Below are 24,630 nucleotides of genomic sequence, written 5' to 3' on the forward strand. Positions count from 1 at the left end.
TTCATATTGTAGCAGACTTACTGAAAGACCACGTTATCCCACATAGACAGGGTACAGTGTTGCAGAGTTGCAGTAAATGGGGTCTCTCCATCAGAAGTGTTCAGTAAGTCTAATTTGCATATGTTACATTTTGTTAACACTTAGGCTCTAAACTGTAAGTGACGTCTGCTGTCAGAAGATCAAAACACACTGAGAATAATGAACATGCCGACAATGTCTTGGTCTGTGTCAAGGCAGGGGGTAGATTTACATTTTGAAAACTGAGACACACTCATTGCACAACTACAGATGCCTCCAAGCTAAATTTCACTGCTATTCTTGTCTCCTCTGCTCCACATACTAGATTTGTATATCTTTAGAATGAAAACAAGATGCTGCTTGCTGTTGTTCTTCTGTCAGGAAGAAATTATGCTCAAACACATTATAAATCATTGGTAAGATTAATAGAGTAATTAATATCCAAGTCATTAGTAAGTCATGGTCAAGAGTTTATCACTTTACAATTAACAAACAGCTAAAGTTGTTCGGAGTCATTATGAATGATAATAAATCATTAATAAGGCGTTCTTCATAGTCCCATCCTGCAGCTTTAAATGATAAGAAATTGTTTCTAAATGAGATTGGTCCAGATGCCCTGCAGCTTGTTTCCAGAAGGTCAGAGGTCTTCATGATTAATCAAAGCTGAACTACAAATCAAGTGTCCCTCAGGATGAGAATAACATGGCAACCCAAAAGTAGTTATTCAGAAGGGTTTATAAGTTATTTTAAAACGATAAATTGTTTATTTAGCAGCAATAATGCCATTGGTTGCAACTTAAAAATTATTTATAAAAGATATCTTATTAGTAGCCCAATCGCAATCAATAGAAATCAAGGCAGAATTAGGATTAAAAAAAAAATCACAATAATCAAACAAAGCTGACATGAAGAGGGAAATTTCCAGTCAACATTGTGTGACGTCTGCGGCTGCTCAGCCAATCGGGTGGCTCTTCATGTGCAGTCCGGTGGAGGTGGGAGGAATATTTTCACTGTGATTTAAAAAGCGAAGCAGCCCTGAGCAGCAGATCGAAGATCAGATGTGAGGCGAGCTTGACCGACGGTGTGTGATGTGAGGACTGACATGTAACGGAGTAAAACTGCAGAGGACGTTTCGTGTAACATTTGGATGGCGGAAAGATCCCGGAGCGAAGAGCGACATCAGTAAATAATGTAAGTAGGATTGCTGGTCTGTGGGCTGCAGTAGCCTGTCGTGAGGGCGAAATTAAATGTCTTCGCAGCCTGTTTGTTGAGGATGCACTCAGTGGACCCATGAACGCCTCACGGCTGCTGTGCGCCTGTTTGTATGGAAGCGGAGCTTGTGCAGTGCGGACTGCGGAGCCTCACCCCGTGCGAGGATGTTTACATGTCGCCTCACAGGCCACATATGAGGCTGATCGACCTCATCTCTGACTACATCTGCTTTGCTTTTCAGCTCCAACAGAGACGCGTCCATGCAATAAAACTGACCTTTCCTCCTGTTTATGTCGCCTATTCATAGCGTGATCTCATGCATAATTAAAGATGTATTTAGATATTTACAAAATGATTTACCATACTGAAATATGACCAGTGATCTGATAATGATCTCTGTCTGTCCTTGTTGCTATTTAGTTGTAACAGTCAGTAATCCTGGAGTGTCAGACTGCTGCTCCAGTCACATTAAATTGATATAATTGGATAATCCCCACTTCATCATCTGTCTGTAAATCCCTCAGCCTCTCTGTCACCCCTGTCTGCCTCCCTCCCTCTCTCTCCTCATAGGCCTGTTAGGTGATCTCACTAGCTTGGCTGTAGTGAGAGTATTATAGTTTCATAGTGACCAACTTTTAATAAAGAAGCCTCTGAGGAGTTTGATGTTACAGACTATGAACCTGAATCAGAAATAACAGCAGTTATCTAGACCAAACTTCATTTAATGTTGTGCTGTTTCTTTAGTTAATGCATTGAATGACAGTGAGTCCCTATGAGATGTCTGGTGATTGGCTATTACATAATGAGAAAGCACTGTGATTGGCCCCTGAAACAGAGATTTCCTGGAAGAGTGGGCAAGGCTTTGGCTGTGCATGTGGGACTGTGTGATTGTGTGTGTGTGTGTGTGTGTGTGTGTGTGTGTGTGTGTGTGTGTGTGTGTATGAGTGGTCCCAACTGTTAGCACGTGGTCTATGTTGACAGTGATATCAGATTTGTGGCATGTCCATGAATGAGCACATGTGCATGTGTGTACTGTGTGAGACAAAGAAAGGAAAGGCACAAGTGACACAAAGGGGTCAAATAATTATGTAATTATTCTCAGTTTCTTGAGCATTAAGAGATTAAGGGGAAACAAAACGAGCTATTTTCCCTCCTGTGGTATCCAGCCATGCAGATAGTTCTGCTTGTATTTGCTCAGATTTTTAGATATAGGTCTCTAAGACAAACCTCGTTGTGAACAGTTTAATTGGAAGTCATTTCTACTGTAGTGTAAATTAAAAATAGAAAGAATTTTGTAATAAGTTCTATAATTATTTTTTTAAATAATTTTGTAATTTTGTAATTTTGTTGCAGTCTGTGGTGTGGCTGCAGCAGGCAGGTCAGAACAAGCCTTGATGAGCGTCTCACGTGGGTCTGATGTACAACAGAATATCTCTCAGTCATCAGAGCAGAACAGCCCAAATCTGTGATTCACAGTTAATTGATGGGTGCTAACACACTTCTTTTATGGTCTGCTGAAATATTTAGCCATCTGTCCCCCCTCTGTTTGTGTGTGTGTGTGTGTGCATGTGTGTGTGTGTGTGTGTGTGTGTGTTGAGACAGAGTTGTAGGACGCCAGTATCTGAGTCAGCACAAGCAGGTGCAGGTGGCAGGTGGAGATTTGAAGGGACAGTTTGTTACAGAGAGGACAATGACGTCACATATTGTCTGTATGTGTGTGTGTGTGTGTGTGTGCGTGTGTGTTACGTTTGTCATTGTTACAATGAGAAATGCATTGCGGACTATTCAATTCCATTCAATTTTATTTATTCATGGCGCCAAGTCAAAACTGAAGTTGTCTCAGGACATTTTGCATATAGAGCAGGTTCAGACCAAACTCTTCTTCTACAGAGACCCAACAGTTCCCACACTTGGCTACAGCTAAAGTATGTCTGCCCCCTCCTTCTCCTCTCTTTCTGTTTCTATTGTATATACATCATCCACTTCCCCTCCATCTTCTCGTTTCTTTCTTTTTTCTACAAGAATTTTGCTCTTTTTCTCACCAACTTATTTTATTTAATTTTCTTAAATCTTAGTAAAGCTGCAGTTCTTATCCCTGGTTGGACTTTTAAGGGATAAAACACGCAATGAAACACTCAAACACAAGCGACAAACAGCCACTACAAACAGCAACTGAAACAGCATGACGGACCCCAGGCAGACTAGACTAGACCTGTGGAAGCTAATGGGGATCTGAATAAAGAATGACAGAGAACAACAATCAGGAACAATGACTGAAAACAACACTTAAACTCTCACTCTGACCCTAACCCTTTCCTCCTGGGTTTCCATCCTAGCCATTGAGCAAATTCTTAAAGAAACACTGTAGAAAAGAAACTGAACTGAAGTCTTTTGGCACCAGCTTGATGAGCAGCAACAGCTAAATGTAGCAGTTTAAAAAATAATTTCATTCATCAGTTTTATATGGATGATTGCAATGATGCTAATAAAACTCAGACAGGCTGACATGTGATGATATACAGTCTACATACAGTGTATGGTTCAACTTTTTCCCAGATTCTGCAGTTACAAAAGCAAGCAAACACCGCAATAAATAGAAGTACTGGATCAGAATATAGCATCAATAGTATCAAATCGGAAACATACATTGTTCCAGCCCTTCTTTCGGCATTTTGCACTTCCTCTCACCTCCACCCCCCCGGATCACCAACTCAACATCCACCCATCTGTCAGCCCAGTGAATGCATTTCCCTGTTTGTGTCTCTCTCCAGGGCCATGTTTGGCATTCTAGACCGAGCGTATTAGAGGCTGTGGATCAGAGAGACTGGCACAGCGCTGCACGATTACTCTTGTCCCTCATGGAGTGTATTTGCATTTCAGAGAGGAAAAGGCAATTTTTGTTTGTACACAAAAAAAGAAGGATGATTTCACATCCACGCACTGCAAAACAATGTGAAAAGTGTCATTTTTTACAGTGGCAGTAATCTGCCAAATATCTGAGACTGCAGGGCTGGCTGACCTGTGTGGGCAGTAATTGGACTCAGTGGATCAATAATGTATTTTAATGTGGCAAGATGACGTGGTGGCCTCACAGTTACACAGAACATCTCGTCTCTCGGGTCTGTCAATCAATAGGCCCTTTAAAGGTCATTTGTCCTGCCAGTGAGTGGCGCTCTGCATATGTAAAAGGTCTGAAATGTAAATTAAATCGTATTCAGAGTATAACAAGTAGAGAATTTCTTGTAGGAAAGAAATCAGTAAGAGCTCTCTCCCTTCTCTTTCCTTCCATGTCTCCAGTTACAGACCATGAACTATGTGGGTCAGTTGGCGGGCCAGGTGTTTGTGCAGGTCAAAGAGCTGTACAGGGGACTCAACCCTGCAACCCTGTCTGGATGTATAGATGTCATCGTGGTGCGGCAGCCCGATGGCTCCCTGCAGTGCTCCCCCTTCCACGTCCGCTTCGGCAAGATGGGCGTGCTGCGGTCCCGTGAGAAAGTGGTGAGATTATAGGGTGCCCGCTCCCTCGCGCTTTCACTCCCTGACTTGTTTTTTCATCTGCATGTACGACGTGGTTTTGTGAACAGGTAATTTGAGAGCTGCTGCTCAGACGTGCATTCTGACAACAGCAAAAAAGCAAAGGCAGGAAAAGTTCCAAAGAGATTATGACACCAGGTTTAATAATCTGTGGTCAATAAAGAAGAAGAAAAAGTGAGGAGATGAAGTAATCAGGTGTTTTACTTACTTAAAAAACTTTAAAAAGTGTCAAAATACCCTTAAGATAGAGCTGTAAGAAGCTTGCTGTTACTGGTATCTGTTAGATATGATTCATTTCATATATAACTCAATACTTTGACACAAACTCCCATATTAAAGGTTGATTTATTCATGCTAATGAGACTTAAAACGTGTTCAATGACTCTTTATCCTGTTGTGCAGGTGGACATAGAGATTAATGGGGAGCCAGTGAGTTTGCACATGAAGCTGGGAGAGAATGGAGAGGCCTTCTTCGTCAAAGAGACGGAGAACACACTGGTGAGTAATGATTGACAGAGTCATTACTCTGCGTCAGTAAACACACTCAAATATAGGACAGAGCATAACTTCCTGACATGAAGGTTGCACACTCTGAACTGAAATACTGGCAGTGCTTGAACCTTACTGGTACACAGTTCCTGTCCTCTACATGTTGTTGTCATTTTAATCGTCTGGCTTTGATGCGTAGTTTTCCTGCCCAGGCAAGACCAGAGGGGGCAAACACGAGCCCCTCCTCTCCACGAGACTGAGTTCTGTCAGGCAGCTGCTGCAGGAGGCTTCAAAATCTTCCAACAGTCAATAGCCTGTCATCATCATGCAGCATGAAGCTTGACCTAAAAAAATCAAACGGAATGATCTTAAAGTCATTTTTTCAATGGATTCAATAAGTGCAAAATCGAGAGTGTCCTGACCCAGATAGGCAGTAATCACAGTGAGGTACGGATAACTCAACATGTGTCAGACTGAGACAGAAATCCAGTTAGATCATGAATAACATTTCTAATACAATCGTGCAAAAGATTTCATCATGAAAATAACTTACATGGCACCTATGGCACATATTTAATTGACCAAAGCAGTGTGATGCCAGATGACATTAAAGTAAAACACAGTGCCAGAAAGAAACTGTGTCTCTGCACAAGCTTGTGTTGTATTTTTTTACTGCTGGTGTGAAAAGTCAACCTGCAGGTTTAGAGCACCAACTCTATTCTACTATTCTTATCATTTATCTGTAGGTGCATGTATACTTTGTATGGGTTTGTGTAAGTTTACTGTATGTGTTTTGGCATGTTTTCAAAGCACTAAGTGTGATAGAGGAGGATGTGTATGGATGGAAGAGACAGCAAGAGAGAAAGAAATCCTGGCAGAAATATGGATGACCTCACCAGCCACATGACACGTGGACAGTGACATCTGTGTTTAATGGAAAACAATCTGCTGCTCTGAGACTCTGTTTGTACAAAATCAGGTAAAGACTTTATCATATCAGCTGAAATATAAGCTGAACAACAACAAGGAACAAGAGCTTCTGTCCTCTGTGGCATCCTGACATGCCCCTCGTGGTGGCATGACATTAGTTTCCTGGAATGAACCATCAGGACTGACAGAAAGCATAAACAGCGAGTGGTCAGTCAGCTGGTACACACACACATGCACACACACACACAAATGTTCAAAACAATACACAAGTCCCAACTAAATAGCTTTTCTTGTAGCCACAATAGATCATGTTACGAGCACAGATGCACATATGGCAGAGAATAACCTGGCCTGGGAACATTTCCTTTTGTTTTGACAAGTGATTCTGTAAAGTGAGGACTCACAGGAAGTTGGAGGGGTCAGGGGGGTTGCTTGATGAGAGTTTGCTGTTTTTACCAGTCAGGAATTAAAAGCAATATGTCTGAGAAGATCTAATTCCCAATCTGAAGGATTACATTGGTTTAATTCTGCTTTTCTCCGACTGCTCATCATTCAGTAGGTTGCTCTGTAGAGTGAGTCCTGCACGAACACTGTGATACCTCAGTGCTTAGTGGATGGGAATATAAAAACTGCCTTATATGCTTTTTCAAATTCAAACAACCACTGAGAATTATTTTTCTTTATTATTTTACTTTGATTGTGTCTGTCACACTGTTTGGGCCTTGTGTCAAATCCTCTCCTTGACATAACTCTCCCTCAGCAGAGTGGAAAACCACCAGAGGGCTATTTATAGCTCTGCCAAATTCACCTTCACTGGCAGTCGGTTGCACACGGACTGCACTCAGAAACTGGCACTTCTTCTGATCTGTGCACTGTCCAAACTGATGGGCAGACTGCACAGACAACACATACTGAACAGTAGTAAAGTGCAGCAAGCCTTCCACTCACATAAACATTACAGGATGGATCACTGTCACACTTGGCAGCCTGGGGATCCTTTCAGTTTCAAATGATTTGCCCTTGTGTTTTTGTTCCGTCTTTCATTAACGGCTAAAGATATCACCTCACCGATCTGAATGGAGAAAGATCAACAACATTTTTAAGGAACTATTTGGCATGGAGCCCAGCCCCTCCTGCCCCACCCCACCCTTTACTCTCTCTGTTACAAGTTACAGGATCTGTCGGGGCTTGTTTATTGGCACACGGATCCCATGCATGAAACACTAAGCAAATGTCTTCAGAAATTAAGCTTCAGGCTAGAACATTAAGATTTTTTGAGTACCTGTAGTAAAAAACAAACGTGGTGTAATTTATCTTGTTATGTTGTTACGGTGAAGTGCCTTACTGGTGAAAAAATAAGAATTACTATGGGAGAAACAAAGGGATTTGTATTATGAGGGATCCATTAAAACCTATTCTAATATCCCAAAAACATAACAGAAAACTTGAAATGCTGTGTGAAATATAATCTCAGTTATTCCATCATATCTTCCAGCGTTTGCAGTGAATTAACAGTTGCTGCATTGTCTTGCCTGCTGCAGGGGGGGACGTGGGATAATCCATCTGAAAACAGAATTCATGCAAGTCACACATTCTTTGATGCAGATAGAAACTCTTATTCGCAGAAATAACACGTGAGAGAAACAGTCGTGATTGAGAATGAAGCATCCGGAAAGATTTAAAAGTGGTTTTGGGGTGGTAGTCTCCTGCGAGGCCAGAGCTCGGAGCAGATGAGCTGTGACCCGGCATAGTGTACATCCTGAACACTGCCCATTTTCCCCTCCCATGGAAGTGAATCGGGCTGTCTTGGACTGTGTTATGACACGTGCACCGCGAGGCATGTGTTAGTCTGCGCTGGTTGGATCATCTCTTTATCTTTATCTCTCTATCTCTACTTATCTGTCTGGCATAGGCCTGTCGTAACGAGACTGCAATGAGCAAATCTGTGTGATTTTGCTAATCTGAGCTCAAACCCAAATTCCCGCCAGATTATGCAGTTCCGCAGGGAGAAGAAAGCATTTCTGTCTCATCAATCAGTAACACTCACGTTCTGCTCTGCAATACTGTGCCTTTGCGGTATAACACAGACAGTATGCATATCATACTTTTTAGCCAAGGCACGGCTCCAGGGATGGCGGTCCTTGTTGGTCGGTCACTTTTGTTCAGACTGAAATATGTCAGCAACTCTTTCATGGATTGGCATTCATCGTCCCATGACTTTTCCTCTAGTGGCACCAGCGTTGACATTTGTGGTTTTAAGAGCCACTAGCATGTCTGTAGACTCTTTTGTCTGCCATGCCAGCGATGTGGCTCCAGGGTCGGAAATATCCATCAGTCAGTCAGTCCACCAGTTTGATCTGGATGGATTGGCGTGAAATTTGGTAGAGACAGTCATGGTTGTAAGTGGATAAAGCCTAATGATTCTGGTGAATCCATTGATCTATCATCTAGCTGGATGGCATTCCCATGAGCCTCAGTTGTGTTTAGTGCTACTTAGCAAACGTTAGCATGCTATTATGCTTGCTAGACCATGTGTAACCATAATGTTAGCATTGCCATCATGAGCATGTTTCCGCGCTAGTGTTAGCATTTAGCTCACTGCACAGCCTCACAGCACATAGCTCACTTCATCTTCACACCCACTTTTCCACGCTCCAATCCATTATTTATCCATTATTTTACATCCGATGCTGTTGATTTCAATTTGAGCAGGCAGTGAATCATGATTTTGATGTTGCGTTCCTCTGTTGACAGGAAATAGTTCCATCTTACCTTGCAACATCACCCATCATGTCAACGGGGGAGGAGTTAATGGAGTCCCAGCTGGGCAGGAGCAGTTCTCGTCATCATGGTGGGTATTGAAAAGAAAAAGGCATTTTTAAGGCACTTTGTGGAAATGTGAGTGTGCTTCATGCTACTCTCTCGCATCACATAGACGCCATCCCCTGCAGCTCACTTCCTGTCCAGAGCCTCGGGCCGCAGCAGAGTGACGGCGGGATGACCAAGAAGAGGAGGAAGAGGAGGAGGAAGGCACGGCCGGAGGCAGGCGGAGGAGGGAGGAGAGAGGAGAGCGGAGAAGAGTTCTCAGAGGACGAGGACATGTTTACGATTGACTTGAGCTCAGATGAGGAGAAAGAGGGCGATGGCAGCAGGTGTGTGTGTGTGCACGATAGATGTTTGTTTTTCAGTTTGGACATTTTAGGCTTCCAGAAATTGCCAGAAAATCCCCCAAAAACATTTTTCCAGTATTTCTGAGCAAACAGCTTATGGGTGTGTGTGTGTGTGTGTGTGTGTGTGTGTGTGTGTGAGAGAGAGAGAGAGAGAGAGAGAAAGAGAGAGAGAAGTTATTAAATGCCAGTCACCCTGTTCAGTTGCTGTGGTAAACAACATTTGTCAGCAGTCACAATGTTGTTCGTGAACAGATGAACCCCTCTAATTGTGTGAGACCGTGTGTATGCGTTTGTTTTTCATGCATGAATGTGTGTGTAAGTGCATTTGCACCACATAAATCAGCAGAACAGAAATACAAAAAAAGCTGAGTGTAAGCTGAGGACATTCTGTTAATGCTCAAATTGGAAAATGTCCATTTTTAGCAGCGCTAGGCGTGTGGCTCTATGGATGGCATGTCAACCACTCTGACTGAAATATCCCAACAGCTTGGCTGGATTGCAGTGAAATTTTGTACAAACATTCATGTCCCCCTAATAGGATGAGTTGCAGTGACTTTGGTGATCCCCTCACTGCAAAACTAATGACATTTCCACTGGTCTCAGGTGCACTTTGTGTTGTGTCCTAATTAGTTGCTAAACTGAAACCGGTGAGCATGGTAAATGCTATACCTGCATGGCTGAAAGCCTACTCTGAGCCTTGTTAGGATTTGTGCTTTAATTATACTTAAGAGGCGAGGGATAGACTTGTCGCGTTCAGGGAATGATTGTACGGCAATCAAATGTCAGCCCAACATCTGTGTCCCTTAAAGCCCCTGAAGACCTGGGGGGGGGGGGGGGGGGGGGAAGGAAGTTTTCCTTCCTTTGGCAGAAAATTGTGTGTTTATGTATGAAACCATGACACATGCTAAGAAGCTGATTCAGTAAAACGATCTCAAGGGCTCAAAGTAAATGCTAAGGAACATTTTAGCGGGATGATAACTTATGCATGTGTTTGCATGTTTGTTTTTGTGTGTGTGTGCGGAGGCTTTTGAAAACCAGCTTGGTTTGTGGGACGCGCTCCAGTGATGTGTGCTGTTTGCACAGTGTTTGTTGCCTCCTTGAAACATTGGCTCACGGTGCATCCTGACTGCAGGGCTTCCAAGCTTTTTGGAGGTTTGCCGCATGGCAGGGCGCGGGAAATTCCTGAACCCTTAAAGACATGAAAGAATGTGTGTGTGCCTCACGTCACGCTTTATACAGTACTATTCTTGATATGCAAATTTTAGGCTGGGTTGTGAGGTGTCAGACAAAAGGAGTAGCTTTTCAAAGTAAGGATGAGATAATGATATGATCATTGGTGTTTCAAAAAAGATTTTTACAAGCACAGACAAATCTCACTTATTTTACTTTAATTTGGACTTGCAGAGACACTGTGTGTTTAAATAGTATGGTGGGTGCACAAGTTGTGAAATGATGTGTGTGGGTGTGTGTGTGTATGACTGACATCTCTCTGCATATGTGTGTCTGCGTTCAGGCCTGTGTACGGTGATCAGGGGTGTACAGCCAGCACACACACGCGCCCCAGCACTGACTGGACCCGTTCACAGAGGTACTGTCTGCACACAGAACACACACATGCTTTACACACACCTTGTCATCTTCTTCAGCTGTCTAGTAAACTGTATTCAGATCTCTTTTTGTATCCTGTTCACTTTGTACGAAACATTTTTAATCCATTTTCTGTGCTTACAATGAATATATAATAATAATCACGATTCACTGTCTGTCACTCTCGTTTTTCTGTTTTTCTGGTCTTTCTGTCTTTTTGTCTTCCTGTAGTAATGAGATTAAGGAGACTCTCTCCATCCCTCCACCCTGTGGTCTGTCCATCTCTTGTCCTCAGCAGACCTCTCACTTCTCTTCCCCTGCTAGGTATCACCTTCAGCTCCAGACTTTCTGAATGCTGGAAATGAAATAATGCACTAATGAAGGAAAAGCACACAATTTGCATGAAAAACATGCATGAGATGTATTACTCTAATATTTTATTAGGATTTCTTTCTAGTATTTTGAAGTTTACTATCTACGTTTAATGTACTTTAGCTGGCAAAGTATGGAGTAGAAAGTAATCTAAATGACGTGTGTGCCACTATCCCTGCAGCCTGGACGATTCACGGTCATCAACGCCAAAGAGCGACTCAGAGCTAACCAATCAGAACAAAGACAACCCTGAGATGCTGTGGACCTGGGGGGAGCTGCCACAGGCTGCCCAGGTATCTACACGCACACGCACACTCACACACACAAACACACACACACACACACTCACAGGCGCTGCAGAAAATATCTCACCTCTTGCTTACATATTTAATTCAGATTTCAAAACCATATGCAGGTTGAATTGGTTCTACATGTTATTAATGTAAGTGTTTCACTGTGTCCTCTGTCTTGCTGAGCCCAAAATGAGATAAGGAAAGTAAGGGTGAATTTCATTCTTGAGTACAAAGAAAGTGAAAGGTTTGACCTCTCTCTCCCTCACACAGCCATCCTTCCTGACTTCACACCTGAAGCAGGATCCTGCCTCAGCTGTCTCCATCCCGGTGTCTGCCAGCACTCACTTCAGAGCCATCAGTGACACTGGACCCCCCTCCCTCACTGTCTTTGCTCCTCAGCCAGGGGAGACCACTGTTCACGGTGGGGACAAGGACAATGAAGAAAGCAAAAACAGAGCCAGGGTTGGACTAACCACTAAGACTGGGGACAGGGCTGGAGGAGAGCAAGGTGCTTATATGGAGGACAGTATTGCTTTTAATGCTGAAAGTGTTCTCTGCAAGTGTCCAGAATGACAAATGGCTTAAAATAACCAATCGCTGTGTGAATTCAAAGGTCTTACTAACACATTTCCAACTATCAAGCAACGCTGTCAGTGAATATATTCAAATTGTTACTGTGTTTAAGGACTGCTCTTCATCTGTGCTAGTCTCTTGAGAAATAAGTGAAGCTTGGGGTCGTTCAAGGGTAGTTTCCTCTGTTGACGTTGTAGGCAGGTCGTAAACAGACAACAGGCCTGTACAGCGCCTCTTTGTCAGACTTGCAGCACTTGCCCTTTTGTGACCTCCAGTGGTCAATTTTGGAAGTTCTTGTTTTTAAAATGTGACTTCTGAATGATTGAGATATGAACTCGTCCGTTGATGAAGCATAAATCAGCCTGATTCCTTTGGTAAATTCAGTGATTATAGAATTTCAGAGATCAGTGTTTCCTCATGAGTTTGAGTGTGTTTGATTTTTTTTTTCTTCAGGTAGGGAAGTGGAAAGTGTTGGGTCATCGTGTGCCGAGATCGAGGGTTTAACAGCCTGCTCAGTGTCTCCCAGGATTCTCCCCGATCATCTTGAGGAAGGCGGGAATAGAGGAAGCCCAATCAGAAGAACTGATTCACCATCCAAGAAGAAAGGTGTCACTGCTCTCTCTCAAACAATACAAAAGTTTTCTTGAAGTCAAAGTGTCTAAATCCTTCAGTATCATCTTTTATATCTGCCACTGATGATGTGTGATCTTGCCCCCTATCAGAAAAGAGAAGCCAGCACCTGGGTGCTGATGGCATATACCTGGATGACATTACAGAGCTGGAGCCTGAAGTAGCTGCTCTCTACTTCCCTAAAAGGTTCAGTAACAAACAAATGTTTGTGCACGCCTTCATATGGACACACTCCACCCCAAGCACACACTCCATGTGGTCCTCAGCAGGATTCAAAAGAGTCGAGAAGGCTTATATTTGTGTCCTGTTTTCAGGACTTTAATATCACCATGTTCAAGCTTTCCACTGCTCAAAACGAGCAATAATTTAAATTTCAGCTGTCCATAAAAGATGCACAGCTGAGATGATGAGGCTAGGCACAACCATGTTTCAACATCATTCTAAAAGTTTTGGAAAATATGTGCAGACATACTGTATAAAGAGATGTGTGTCCCTGAGGGTGTTTGTGTTCCTCTCTCTCCTCAGTGACGGAGGCAGTAGCTCCATGAGGGGAGACTCAGAGATGATGATGATGGGAGTGCGGAGCGCTAATCAGTCCCCACAGTCAGTGGGCAGCAGTGGGATGGACAGCGGTGTAGACAGTTTGTCCGACCAAATGGGGGACCTGCCTCATGTTGCCATCTCTTTGTGCGGTGGACTCACTGACAACAGGGAGATCACAAGAGGTAGGAATGTGGAATGTGCGAGGAGGCCATGACAGAAGGAAATTAGGTTACACTGCTGACACGTTTTAACTAAAAATAGTGTCTGATGTCTCCTTCTGTTATAGATAAACTATTTGACCTTTAGAAATGTTTTTTTGAAACATCTGTCTGTGTGTGTTCTTGCCTCTGTATATACCGTGTGTGTGTGTGTGTGTCTGTGTGTGTGTGTGTGTGTGTTTCATGCCACAGAGCAGTTCCAGGAAAAGGCAATTTCCTACCAGCAGTTCTCAGAAAACCCGTCTATTATTGATGACCCTAACCTGGTGGTCAAGATAGGAAACAAGTATGTGTTTCTGTGCTATATTCAAAACTGAAGTGTGATCCACATTCAGGCTGAGCGCAGAAACTATGACAATATTTGTAAAAGGCATAATTAACATCTTCAGCACATCTGATTTAATAGTTTTTGTCCTTCACAGGAATAGTTCAACATTTTGGGATTTTGTATATATGATGTGATGAGAAGATTGATGCCACTCTCACGATTGTAGAGCACATGTGAAGCTAGTGCAATCAGCCGATTAGCATAGCTTAGCACAAAGACAAAGGTAGACACAGCTAACCTCTAAAGTTCATCTGTACAAAAAACAAATAGTTGTTTTTTTGTGTTAGATCATGAGCCGGTCTACTTGGTCGGCCAGTTGTCCTATTGTCAATGCAAGGTTGCCAGGCAACCAGCAGACTCCAGGAAGTTACTGCACATATTTGATCACTATTATTATTAAACCTTTATTTAACCTGGTAAGTCCCTGAGATCACAAAATCAATTTCTGAAGGGTGCCCTGGCCCAGATGGCAGCATTACAGTGTTTCAAGCAGCATACATGCAAACACAGAAGTAAAACAGTATATAATATAGTATCACATCACACAATCATGTGCCCAAGAGGACACACAGGAGGAAGAGGATCTAGCTCAGGAAGCAACAACAAGTTTAACATACTAGAGTGGTTGCATGGAGCTGTATTTTCAGAAGTCTGAGGTTATAGCACCCCCTGTCCTCTGTTGTAGGTACTACAACTGGAACACAGCCGCTCCTGTCATGTTGGCCATGCAGGTCTATCAGAAACCACTGCCGCAGGTAAGACCACCACAGTGATACACAAATGTATTCTGTCATGTGTTTCCTTGTTTACAGGTAACTGTATGTTTTGTGTCACAGTTTATGTCACCAGTGGTGGAAGAACTATTTTGATTTATTTCAGTTCAAGTAGCCAGTATTTTCAAAAACAGTAGAAGTACTCATTATGCACCAAAATGGAGCCTCTCATTTTTATATTATTATGTAATATATTACTGGGTTATTATTACCGATGCAATAGTATGTTAACAAGACCTTCATGTCGTGCTTTACATGCAGTTGGGTAGTTTAATCTATAATCATTCTTTATACACTGATACGTTTTGTATTTAAAATCTGAAAGTGAACCTCAGCTGTCAGATAAATGCAGTGGATAAAATGAATCATACATCTCTCTGAAATAAGAAGTATAAAGTACTGTAGCATTTAATAGAAATACTCAAGTGAAGTACAAATGCTGTCCATACTGTGAGCTCCTCTCTTTTATTATGGGATTAAATTAGCTACTTGGGGCTATAACATGCCTGTACCTCAGGCACAGAACGAGTGGCTCGAAAACGTCAAATAACTACATATGTTATGTTTTTTAATATTTGTTTCAAATTTGATTATGTTATCCATACGTTTGTTAGGTGGTGTTTGGTGTCTTTTAGTGTTCTGCACCTGCCTGCATCACCTTCTCCTGTGCACTCCCAGCATTTTGCAATTAATTCTCCTTAATCTGATGTTTCACTTTGGTTCAGTGTTACCATTTGCCAGCATCCTCACATGATTTCATGAAAATTCAACCAAATGCTACCAGATAATGTGAGTTCACATTTGTTTCCGGCTCCCATAGTCAATATTCAACCATTTGGGTTATTGTTGTGCAGCAGATATGATACTGAGATACTCTGACATGCCAGTAATTGAAATTGGCTCATGAACACACATGGGGAAGCTCGCGTCAGAGCTGCCAGTGTTGTACCACAGTGAAATAAGCTTTAAATCTGTTTTCCTAACACTTTAATAATGTCATGTCTTTATCCCCCTCCTTATTTTTTCCTTTTTATTTACTTATTTTCTTTCTCCCGCCATCCATCTGATGTTTGTGTGAACTAAGTGTTGGTGTTTGAGTTATGTGTTTTCTGCTTTTGGCCTCTTCTCGTACTGCCTCCCTGGTCTGTTTGGCTCCAGTCCTTCCCAGCCTGTATGATGTTTTCTTGCTTTGCTTGGGTGTTGGTCAGGGCATGTCTTTGTCTGTATGTTCATTTCACCATTGTCAGCCTGTCTATCTGCGTCTCTCTGCCGTGCACGTCTCTCTCTTTCTCTTGTGTCTTGTTGCATTTTTACCATGCATTTTCCCACTGTTATCCAGTCACAGTCCTCAGAAGTCTCATCCTCGCAGGTTTTATTTTGCATCCTCTGCTGTTTCTTTGTGTGCCTTTGAATCCTCACCTGTGGCGATTTATTTAGAGGTCCGAGTGGATTGAAATGCGCTGTTGTGTTTTACTTTGCATGGGTTCACATGTGTTTTCTGCTCCACTATGTGCTGAGTTTTTGTCTTCTGTCAGTTTTGAGTTACATTTTCGGTCAGTTTTGAGTTGTATGTGCACGGTTGTCTCCAGGCCTCAGTGGAGAACATCATGAAGGAGAAGATGCCAAAGAAAGGAGGACGCTGGTGGTTCTCATGGAGGAGCAGGAACAGTGACTCCAAATCAGTAAGCACACAGATACACACATTATTGGTTTTTATTTTCCTCAACCTCCGTTATATAAACTACACAGTAAAGAGTGTCAGGAGGGGAGGAAGGAGGCAAAGGATGGGAGCCATATTTGTTCTTCAACGACAACCTTTGTGCGCTTCAGGAATCAGTGACAGAGGCAGGAGGAGAGCGAGGAGAGAGCTCACTAACCATGACCTCAGCAAACAGGTGACTTCAGACTTTCAATCACCATAAGTTTCTCTCAAACACCCCCGTTCTCATCAGGTTTAGTTTTATCCTATACCAAACTGTCTGACTTCGAATTTTTCAGGATGAAGGATGAGTCATCCTCGAGTGATGAGGACCACAGATCATCCAATCAGGCGTCAGGATCCTGCCAGTCAGAGCTGCTCATGAGTTCTGGCAGCGTCTATTATAAGAAGACTCTTCGGCTCACCTCAGAGCAGCTGGTGTGTATTCCCAGAGTTGGATTAATTGACCTTAACAAGTTAGATTATAGATTATAAGATCTGTACTGACTCACTATGATGTGAAACATAGTTACACTGGCTTTCCTTTGGAGCAGTCACAGGCTATAAATCTTAAAATGGACAACAAGAATGAAAACATGCTGCTTTTAGCCTTCCTCCTTTCAATCTGTGTGTGTCAGTGCTTGACTTTGCATGCGTGTGTGTACGTTTACAGGTTAGCCTGCAGCTGAAGGAGGGTCCTAATGACGTGGTGTTCAGCGTGACCACTCAGTATCAGGGCACGTGTCGCTGCCATGGCACAATCTATCTTTGGAGCTGGGATGACAAGATAGTCATCTCTGATATAGACGGAACTATCACCAGGTAAGAAAAGGCAAGATGGTCTCGCCTGCAACGACAAACCAGCCTACGACAGAGGGCAGTTCAGTTCCAGCTGCTCACCAGTAGATGTCAGGCTTGCACAGATTTGGTGTTGGGGGGTAAATGAATGCATCTGTATTGATTGTGTGATGTGTGTTGCCTCTCTTGTGTTGTGCTGTAGGTCAGACACTCTGGGTCACATCCTCCCCACACTGGGTAAAGACTGGACCCACCAGGGTATCGCGCGTCTTTACCACAGAGTCAGCTTGTGAGTGCTACCTTATAATCTGCACACAGTGCAGAAATCTGGCTAAATCAGCTTTTATAATACAAATGTCACATATTTGTTTGGTCCATTGCTTAATTTCCTTGAACTAATTGTTTGAACAGATAAATAAAAGCTCTCGGTCTCTCTGTCACAGGAATGGATATAAATTCATGTACTGCTCAGCGAGGGCCATTGGCATGGCTGACATGACGCGAGGCTACCTGCATTGGGTCAATGAGAGGGGAACCATGCTGCCGATGGGTCCGGTGCTGCTCAGCCCCAGCAGCCTGTTTTCTGCCCTGCACAGGTCAGACACACGCCACATGTACAAACAGGCTGCACTGGAGCCATCATGGCCTTGAAGCCATAAAAACAAACCAAAATTGTTCATCAGTTGTGATAATAGTATTTTCAGTTTATTGATTCAGTCATTTTTCTCAGGAGCAGCTAGACAGACACACATAACATCATTTGTTTATGTTGTTATAGAAATAGAATTATAGATTTTATTAGAATTATAGAAATTCAATGACAATGCATTTATTGCATTTATATTGTCTTTCCCAGTGGATGCGTAGCATTTGATGTCATGTCATGTTGTGCAGGGAGGTGATCGAGAAGAAACCAGAGAAGTTTAAGATCGAGTGTCTCACAGACATAAAGCACCTTTTCCACCCCAACACTGAACCTTTCTACGCTGCTTTTGGCAACAGAGCTACGGTGAGGCTACTGCACACCAACAGACACAAGCCTGTGCTTTCTCCTGAACGAGTGCACTACATTGTGAAGAAGTGCTGGGGTCTTGATGTATTAATGTATTGTGCTGTTGCCTCTTGGTTTTGGTGGTGATGCTGATTGTTTGTGTGTGATTTCAGGATGTATATTCCTATAAGGAGGTGGGCGTCCCTCTGAACAGGATTTTCACCGTCAATCCCAAGGGGGAGCTGATACAGGAGCACGCCAAAACCAACATCTCATCGTAAGATATATTTTCTGGTAATCGGACCCTGGACACGTGTACACAGCGGTCTGGCTGTCTGAATTAGCATAGCACACTTAAAGTCTGTGTGTCTCCCCCTCAGCTTTGGGCGTCTGTGTGAGGTGGTCGACCATGTCTTCCCCGTCCTAGTTCGAGATGAGGGAGCAGACTTCTCCTGCTCTGACACCTTTGGCCAGTGCAACTACTGGAGCGAACAACTTCCTGATGGCACCGACCAGGAGGAAGAAGACCCACAGCCACTCGGGACAAGCTGAGGGAACGACAACAACAACAAATCCAGCACTGAGGAAGCTTTTTCTCACATCGCAGTCGGGCAGGACACTGTGGTCAGTGCTTTTGTGGTTCATCATAAAGCCAGGAGCCCAGTTTGAGTGAAGATGCTGATTATTTCAGAATCAAATATTTATTCAAGAACTGTGTGGGAAGCAGCTATCAAACCTTTTCTAACACTATACCTGATACATGAATGACTCAAAGGCGTTACATAAAAGATTTAGTAACTGCGACTACTGATTCAAAGCAGATGAATGTGTTTTCAATACTCCACGTAAACAAAATCACCTCGCCGCCATTCAACAGTGAGAACATGAAAAAGAGTGCTGAGTCAGAAAAAAAAGAAAGTTAAAAAAAAGAATATTTCTTTTAAGAGAAAAGGGAAAAAGAAATCCCTGATGAATTTCAGCAACTCACATATCTCACTTTTGCAAGTGCACTGACATGAGAACAGCATCCTTCACTGCATGCTTTTAACTCCATAAGAGATTCCTTTGACGAGTTTCCATTCTCCTTCATCCCACACCACTCTTCATTTACACCAGTGGATAGAGAAGCTGCCACACAAAATGTATATTGTTTGCAAGGGGGTACAAATTATTATTATTTTGCACCAATATGACTTCAGTATCTGTTTGTCCCTACCTGCAACACCTGATGCCCAAGTAAAAAAAAAACTTTTAGACATGCCTTTCGTAGAATAATGAAATGTTCACTGAAACATGAGGGCACACCATGTAAATTAGATAAGAAACTATTCTGCAGAAATGCCGCTGTACACCACAAAGCTACTATGCAAGCAGCCCCTCCAGATTGTCTACACAACTGGCTCCCACAGTTGACAATGAAATATAAATTACATCCAGTACAATTCGGCTTGTCAAAACTCAAATCAACCTGTTGGTGCAGCACTCATTTCTTATCTTGTTTGGGGGGAAAAACTGGCTTTTTTACTCATCACATCAGCAAACAGTAAGTAGACACTCAGAATCTTGGTTTGACCTGGTCCAGGAATGTGGCTGCAGTATTCTTTTCTGACCTCAAGTGCAGTAGACACAGCACGACACTGTGCACCACATTACATTACAGTAAAACCATCCAGAACGTGCAAAAATAGCACAGATAGTGCATCCAGTCATCTTCTGTGCCAAACTCCTTTGCAGGTCCAGTTAAACGTGTGTGGTGTTCTGACCGAGCTACTGTGAAAGACGTGGCTGCAGCACAGTTTCAAACTACTGTAGTATTCAGTGGAAATACTCAAGATAAATGCAAGACAATGCAAACAACTTGCGTCTGTTCTTTGTTTGTTTTTATACATATTATAAATATATTAACACCAGTGATATGCTAGAATGTAGTGTATAAATCACAGTGTACAGTATGTTGTTCTAATGACTAATGCTCATCAATGCAACGACTATACAAGTCCATACAGGACTACGGTCATATAGTTTCAGTTTTGTAATGTCACTGCAGACATCAGTGTACTTTTATGCACAACACTAATCTGTCCTGTGGTGGAGATTCAGATGCTATAAGGTTTTTAGGTTTTTCTCTTTAGAAACATCTCTTTTCTGTCGTTTGTACATTTACATTTTTATTAAATGTTTTCATCTGTTGATCAAATAACATCTACTGCACTACATTTATGTGAGACGGACGCCGGTCTGTTTATTTTTTACCACACATTACTTAAAATGGGGGAAACCACTGTAAATAATTGATCACATTAAGTTTTGTGACCATATGAAGTAAATGTCTTTTTTTATTTAAAACAGCTCTGATGATCTTTCAATGGCTGATATATTGTCTAAAATACAACATTGCCGGTGCTCATTCCAATGCATTTGCAGCCATTTTATGCTTAACTATGATATCTTTATGAACCAGCTGCGGCACTATGAGGGGGCAGTTTCACCATGTTAACGCAATAGGTCAACATTGATATCATGAGCATCACGATCACTAGTTACATGAAGTTCAGGCTATATGTGCAGGACAGAAGAGTGCCATCCACTCATATAACACCTCCTCTGTTCATGTTGGATAGTTGAAAGCAGCTTTGAATGACTGACAGCTTCCAGACAAATGAAAACTGATCATCTGGAAAAAAAAATGTTCTCAAAGTAATTCACCAGATGTTAGTCAGAATCTAACAAGGATACTTATACTCTGATATTAATGTGTCCTATTTTGAAAAAAAAAAAAGTCAAAAAATCTAAATGCAAGAATACTGTGAACAAGCCCTCTGATTGATTGTGACAGTACATTATGATGTTATTTACTCTTTGTGCATAGGATAGATAGTGTCTGATGCTGTGCTGTGATTGCCTTGCCTAAAGTAAAACTAATTAATGAATTCATAGGATCTGACACTGTTGATGTTCACATGCCACTTGGGATACTTTGTATGTAAGAGGAAAAGACCCAAAGGATGCATGCTGTTGTAATGTTAAGATGCATATTTACATGGATGTAATGAAAGGGAGGAACATCCTTTTAAAAAAAAGACATTAAATAATTTGGCTTCCATATCTCATAATTACAGGATAATTTGCCCACAATTATGAGATAAAACCATCGTTATGACAGCGTATTGTTTATTGTTAATTAGTATGTCAAACATGTTAATTGTTAATTTGATAATCAGAACATCTTTTTGTCATAGTCTTCTCATCATTTTGTGACAGTTTTGTAGTTTAGAGCACAAAAATCTCCTATTGACAAGCTCTTATGTATAAAATAAGGAGGTCAAAAGTTAGTAAAGATGATTTTTATTTTAAATGAACATAATGCCCCTCCCAGATTTTCAGAGTAAATCATCTTTTTGGTGATTGTCGCCTAATTCTTATTCTTTCTGTGAAAGATCTTTTAAAACTCTTGACCAGTTATCCCGTCTGTCTCTGTGTTGACATGGACGTTGATCCAGTTTGTTGTCCCGTGTACAGATTATGTTTTGGCCGCTAAGCAGGAGCCTGCCGAGTAGTGTGCAGTGCAAGCTATTGTTAACAATGTAGTTTGAATAAATCTGTGCAATGGATCAATTTTTCAATAAACTCAAAGGTGATCGCTGCTTTGTGTCTCACTCCTTGTTTCCTCAACACGATGCTTTGCTCTGTTGTTGTTTTCTTTCCTTCAGCCTGAACTGAACAGAAATAACACTGACCAAAATAAAACAACTAAATACTCAAAATTTCGCTAAAACCAGGTACTGACTTTTGCTTGAGGCTAAGCTAGGCTAGGCTAGTCACAGTTTGAGATTGTCCACACAAAGTATCTGATTCTATCTGTAAATTACTTCCTTTTTTAAACACTTATTTTTATTTCTATTCTTTCACTTTACAATTTATTTAGCTGTTACACACTTTGGTAAGTAGCCTTAAAGCTGTTTCTGTTGTTACTGCCGCCATGAATGTCTGTAGTGGTATCCTCACATTGTTTTCTTCAGCTTTGTGCCGCTGGTTGTATTAAACTCTGAGGTCCAAATGGCAGACATGTAGAGAACGATAGCGCAGATCACTTTTCTGCTGTGGGGAAATAGAAGCTGATCCACCACAGAACCAAACACACACTTTACTATTAATAGATTGGTTTCTGTTCTGGTGTCCTTCCTCTCCAGCTTCAAGGAGAGAAGGAAGCACTCAAGTACTCTACTTAAGTACACTTTTGATAGTTAGAGAACAAAGATGTTGCTGGCATTAACGGCTAGCAAATGAACTTTAGACCTTGCGTAACCTTATATATTTTAATATATTTGATGATACAAACACTAATTGCTAGCTAGTGAAGTAACTCAATTTATTCGTTTTAAAAGGCGTTTTGGGGGAAAGAAATGTGATTTTTTTAGCAAAAAGCTATGGCTAGGTAGGTAAGTTTGGTTTGAACAATAATTGTGCATTCACCATTACACAACTGTGTAACTAATAAATTACCAATGGCTAGTTACTGGTAAAGTCCAAATTAATTAATTAAACACCCAAAGTGAATGGGTATTGACAGTATTCTGTTATGGTTCAGCAATATATTCATACCAACATCTAGCTAACGTTGCTATTAAAATGCTACATTGTGTTGCCAGGGCAACGCATAAAGTGTTGCCGCGGGGCTAGATGATTTATACATGGCGGCTGAAGTCTGTCTCCCCTCTGGGATTAGAGTTTGGGTTAACGTAAAGTTAATGTTATCTTAATGTCAGGCGTCACAAAGATTACTGTTCGTGTTGGACCAACTTTATGTGAACCAACTTGTCTATAGACAGTTAAATGGCATGACAACATATCAAGTGATGAATTGTCATTTCTTAATGCATGATTTCTTATTGTATGACTTATTTTTGAGTTTTTGATGGCCATTAGCCCGGTGGTTATATTTTGTTTGTGTGGCTCCACTTTCAAATGTGACTTTTTTGAATTTTCAGTGAGGCTAAAGCTCAACTTTTGAAATAAAAAAAATATTGGTCTACTAGATTAGTAGATTCTGGGGTTTGCAATGAGCAGAGCATTTGTTTGTTCCATCCCTATTCCCACTCATTATAAACCATTATATATGTTGTTGTATATATATTTGCTAACATTCTAATATTTTGCTTAAGTTCACACGGGGGTTGTTATTGGCATGACCGTCAAGACCTTCCTCCCTCTTTCAGACCTGGACAAAGTCTACATCGGCTTTCCAGGTGAAATACTCATGCGCATGCTTCAACTGGTTAGTGTTCCCCTCATCGTGACAAGTGTGGTAACAGGTAAGTTGTCACATCAGATTATCCATGTTACACACACAGCATTTAAAAGGGTCATAGCAGATTTAAGGCCATTACCTGTGAAAGATGTATCATTTACCAGTAGACACCACTAGGTTTACCCTCTAATCTTACGTTCAAATCCTGTTATAGATCTTTTACAGCCGTTTCGGGTCTGAGTATTGACACCTGCAGAAAAGTAGCAGTGCATGCAGCAGTGTACTATGTCTCGACTACTGTTATTTCTGTCTCCAGTATACGAGCAGCAGGGATCCCTGCGACTGGAGCGGTGACCACCCTCTTTGTGTTGACTGCACTCGGTTTACCTTCGAGGGAAGCTTCCATCTTTGTGGTTGTAGAATGACTGCTGTGAGTTTAACCTGTACATTAAAGCTAGAAATTTACACCAACTGTAGAGTGGCTGTATTTTCTGCTTTCATAGTGTACTGTGATTTCTGTCTTTCAGAGACCGCTGCAACACTGTTGTCAATGATTTTGGAGACTGCATCGGCGTGGCACTTGTCAACCAACTTTCCAAAAAGGAACTGGCTGAAATGGAGGAACAAGATCAGGATTGGACAAGGTGATAGATCGACGGTCTTTGTTTTTATATTTTTCTTTTTTCAAATGTTTCAGTTGGACCTCAGACAAAGATGTCATGGCAGCAGCTGGAGTCTGCCCAACTGTATTTACACTCTGTATCATGTGTTGTGTTTGTCTGACTAGGACAGCTGAAGGTGATGCTGAGGTGCACATCCAGGATGTTGAGAGCCGCTCCAACACCCCAGGCTCTGCAGAGAGTGTTGAGTTTCATACCGCACCAGAAATATAATCACCCCGAGAGCACATCACAGCAACACAGCATCAGCAAAAACAGAGGCTCAGAGTGGTGAGGCTCAGGTTGATGGACCGCTGCCGCTCACTGCCAGCCAAGTCCACCAGCCTCCTGATACCTTCAGTCTGGCTTTTGGTCAGATCTCATCAAAATTAAGAGAAAAGCTTTTCTTGTGTTTCTCTTTTGTAAATGTCATCTTTCAAATAAATCTTTAATGTCTTTGTATATATTTGAGTCTTTGCAAGCTTGCTTCTGTATATAGGGCGGCAGCAAAAGTGCATACCAGACACCATTGGAGATTTTGGAACAATAAAGAGACAACTAATCT

The 24,630-nt window shown here is 41.9% G+C and overlaps 1 protein-coding gene across 2 annotated transcripts; it reads left to right on the forward strand.

The window, feature by feature from the left end:
- Positions 1–1,076: 1,076 nt before the first annotated feature.
- On the forward strand, positions 1,077–21,795 carry lpin1a (lipin 1a). 2 transcript variants are annotated; one of them, XM_041935230.1, is made up of 23 exons: positions 1,077–1,209; positions 4,528–4,728; positions 5,167–5,262; positions 8,938–9,034; positions 9,119–9,335; positions 10,867–10,941; positions 11,172–11,264; positions 11,494–11,605; positions 11,876–12,113; positions 12,632–12,784; positions 12,901–12,994; positions 13,334–13,533; positions 13,762–13,855; positions 14,583–14,652; positions 16,260–16,352; positions 16,501–16,565; positions 16,669–16,807; positions 17,043–17,191; positions 17,370–17,456; positions 17,611–17,763; positions 18,062–18,176; positions 18,332–18,435; positions 18,539–21,795. In XM_041935230.1, exons 2-23 carry the CDS (start codon positions 4,537–4,539, stop codon positions 18,708–18,710), a joined length of 2,808 nt encoding a protein of 935 aa, XP_041791164.1. In that variant the 5' UTR covers positions 1,077–1,209; positions 4,528–4,536; the 3' UTR covers positions 18,711–21,795. The 2 variants fall into 2 exon arrangements, with proteins under 2 accessions (XP_041791164.1, XP_041791171.1); XM_041935237.1 differs by lacking the exon at positions 11,172–11,264.
- The last annotated feature ends 2,835 nt before the right edge of the window (positions 21,796–24,630 follow it).

The sequence above is a fragment of the Chelmon rostratus genome, chromosome 1 (genome assembly GCF_017976325.1).
Source record: "Chelmon rostratus isolate fCheRos1 chromosome 1, fCheRos1.pri, whole genome shotgun sequence".
In the NCBI taxonomy this organism is placed as follows: domain Eukaryota; kingdom Metazoa; phylum Chordata; class Actinopteri; order Chaetodontiformes; family Chaetodontidae; genus Chelmon; species Chelmon rostratus.

Bases quoted from the DNA above. Each gene is read 5' to 3' on its own strand.
- lpin1a (XM_041935230.1), top strand. From the start codon at position 4,537: ATGAACTATGTGGGTCAGTTGGCGGGCCAGGTGTTTGTGCAGGTCAAA. The intron at 11,606-11,875 runs GTATCTACACGC...TCCCTCACACAG, and splicing joins AGCTGCCACAGGCTGCCCAG to CCATCCTTCCTGACTTCACA. The intron at 12,785-12,900 runs GTGTCACTGCTC...GCCCCCTATCAG, and splicing joins TTCACCATCCAAGAAGAAAG to AAAAGAGAAGCCAGCACCTG.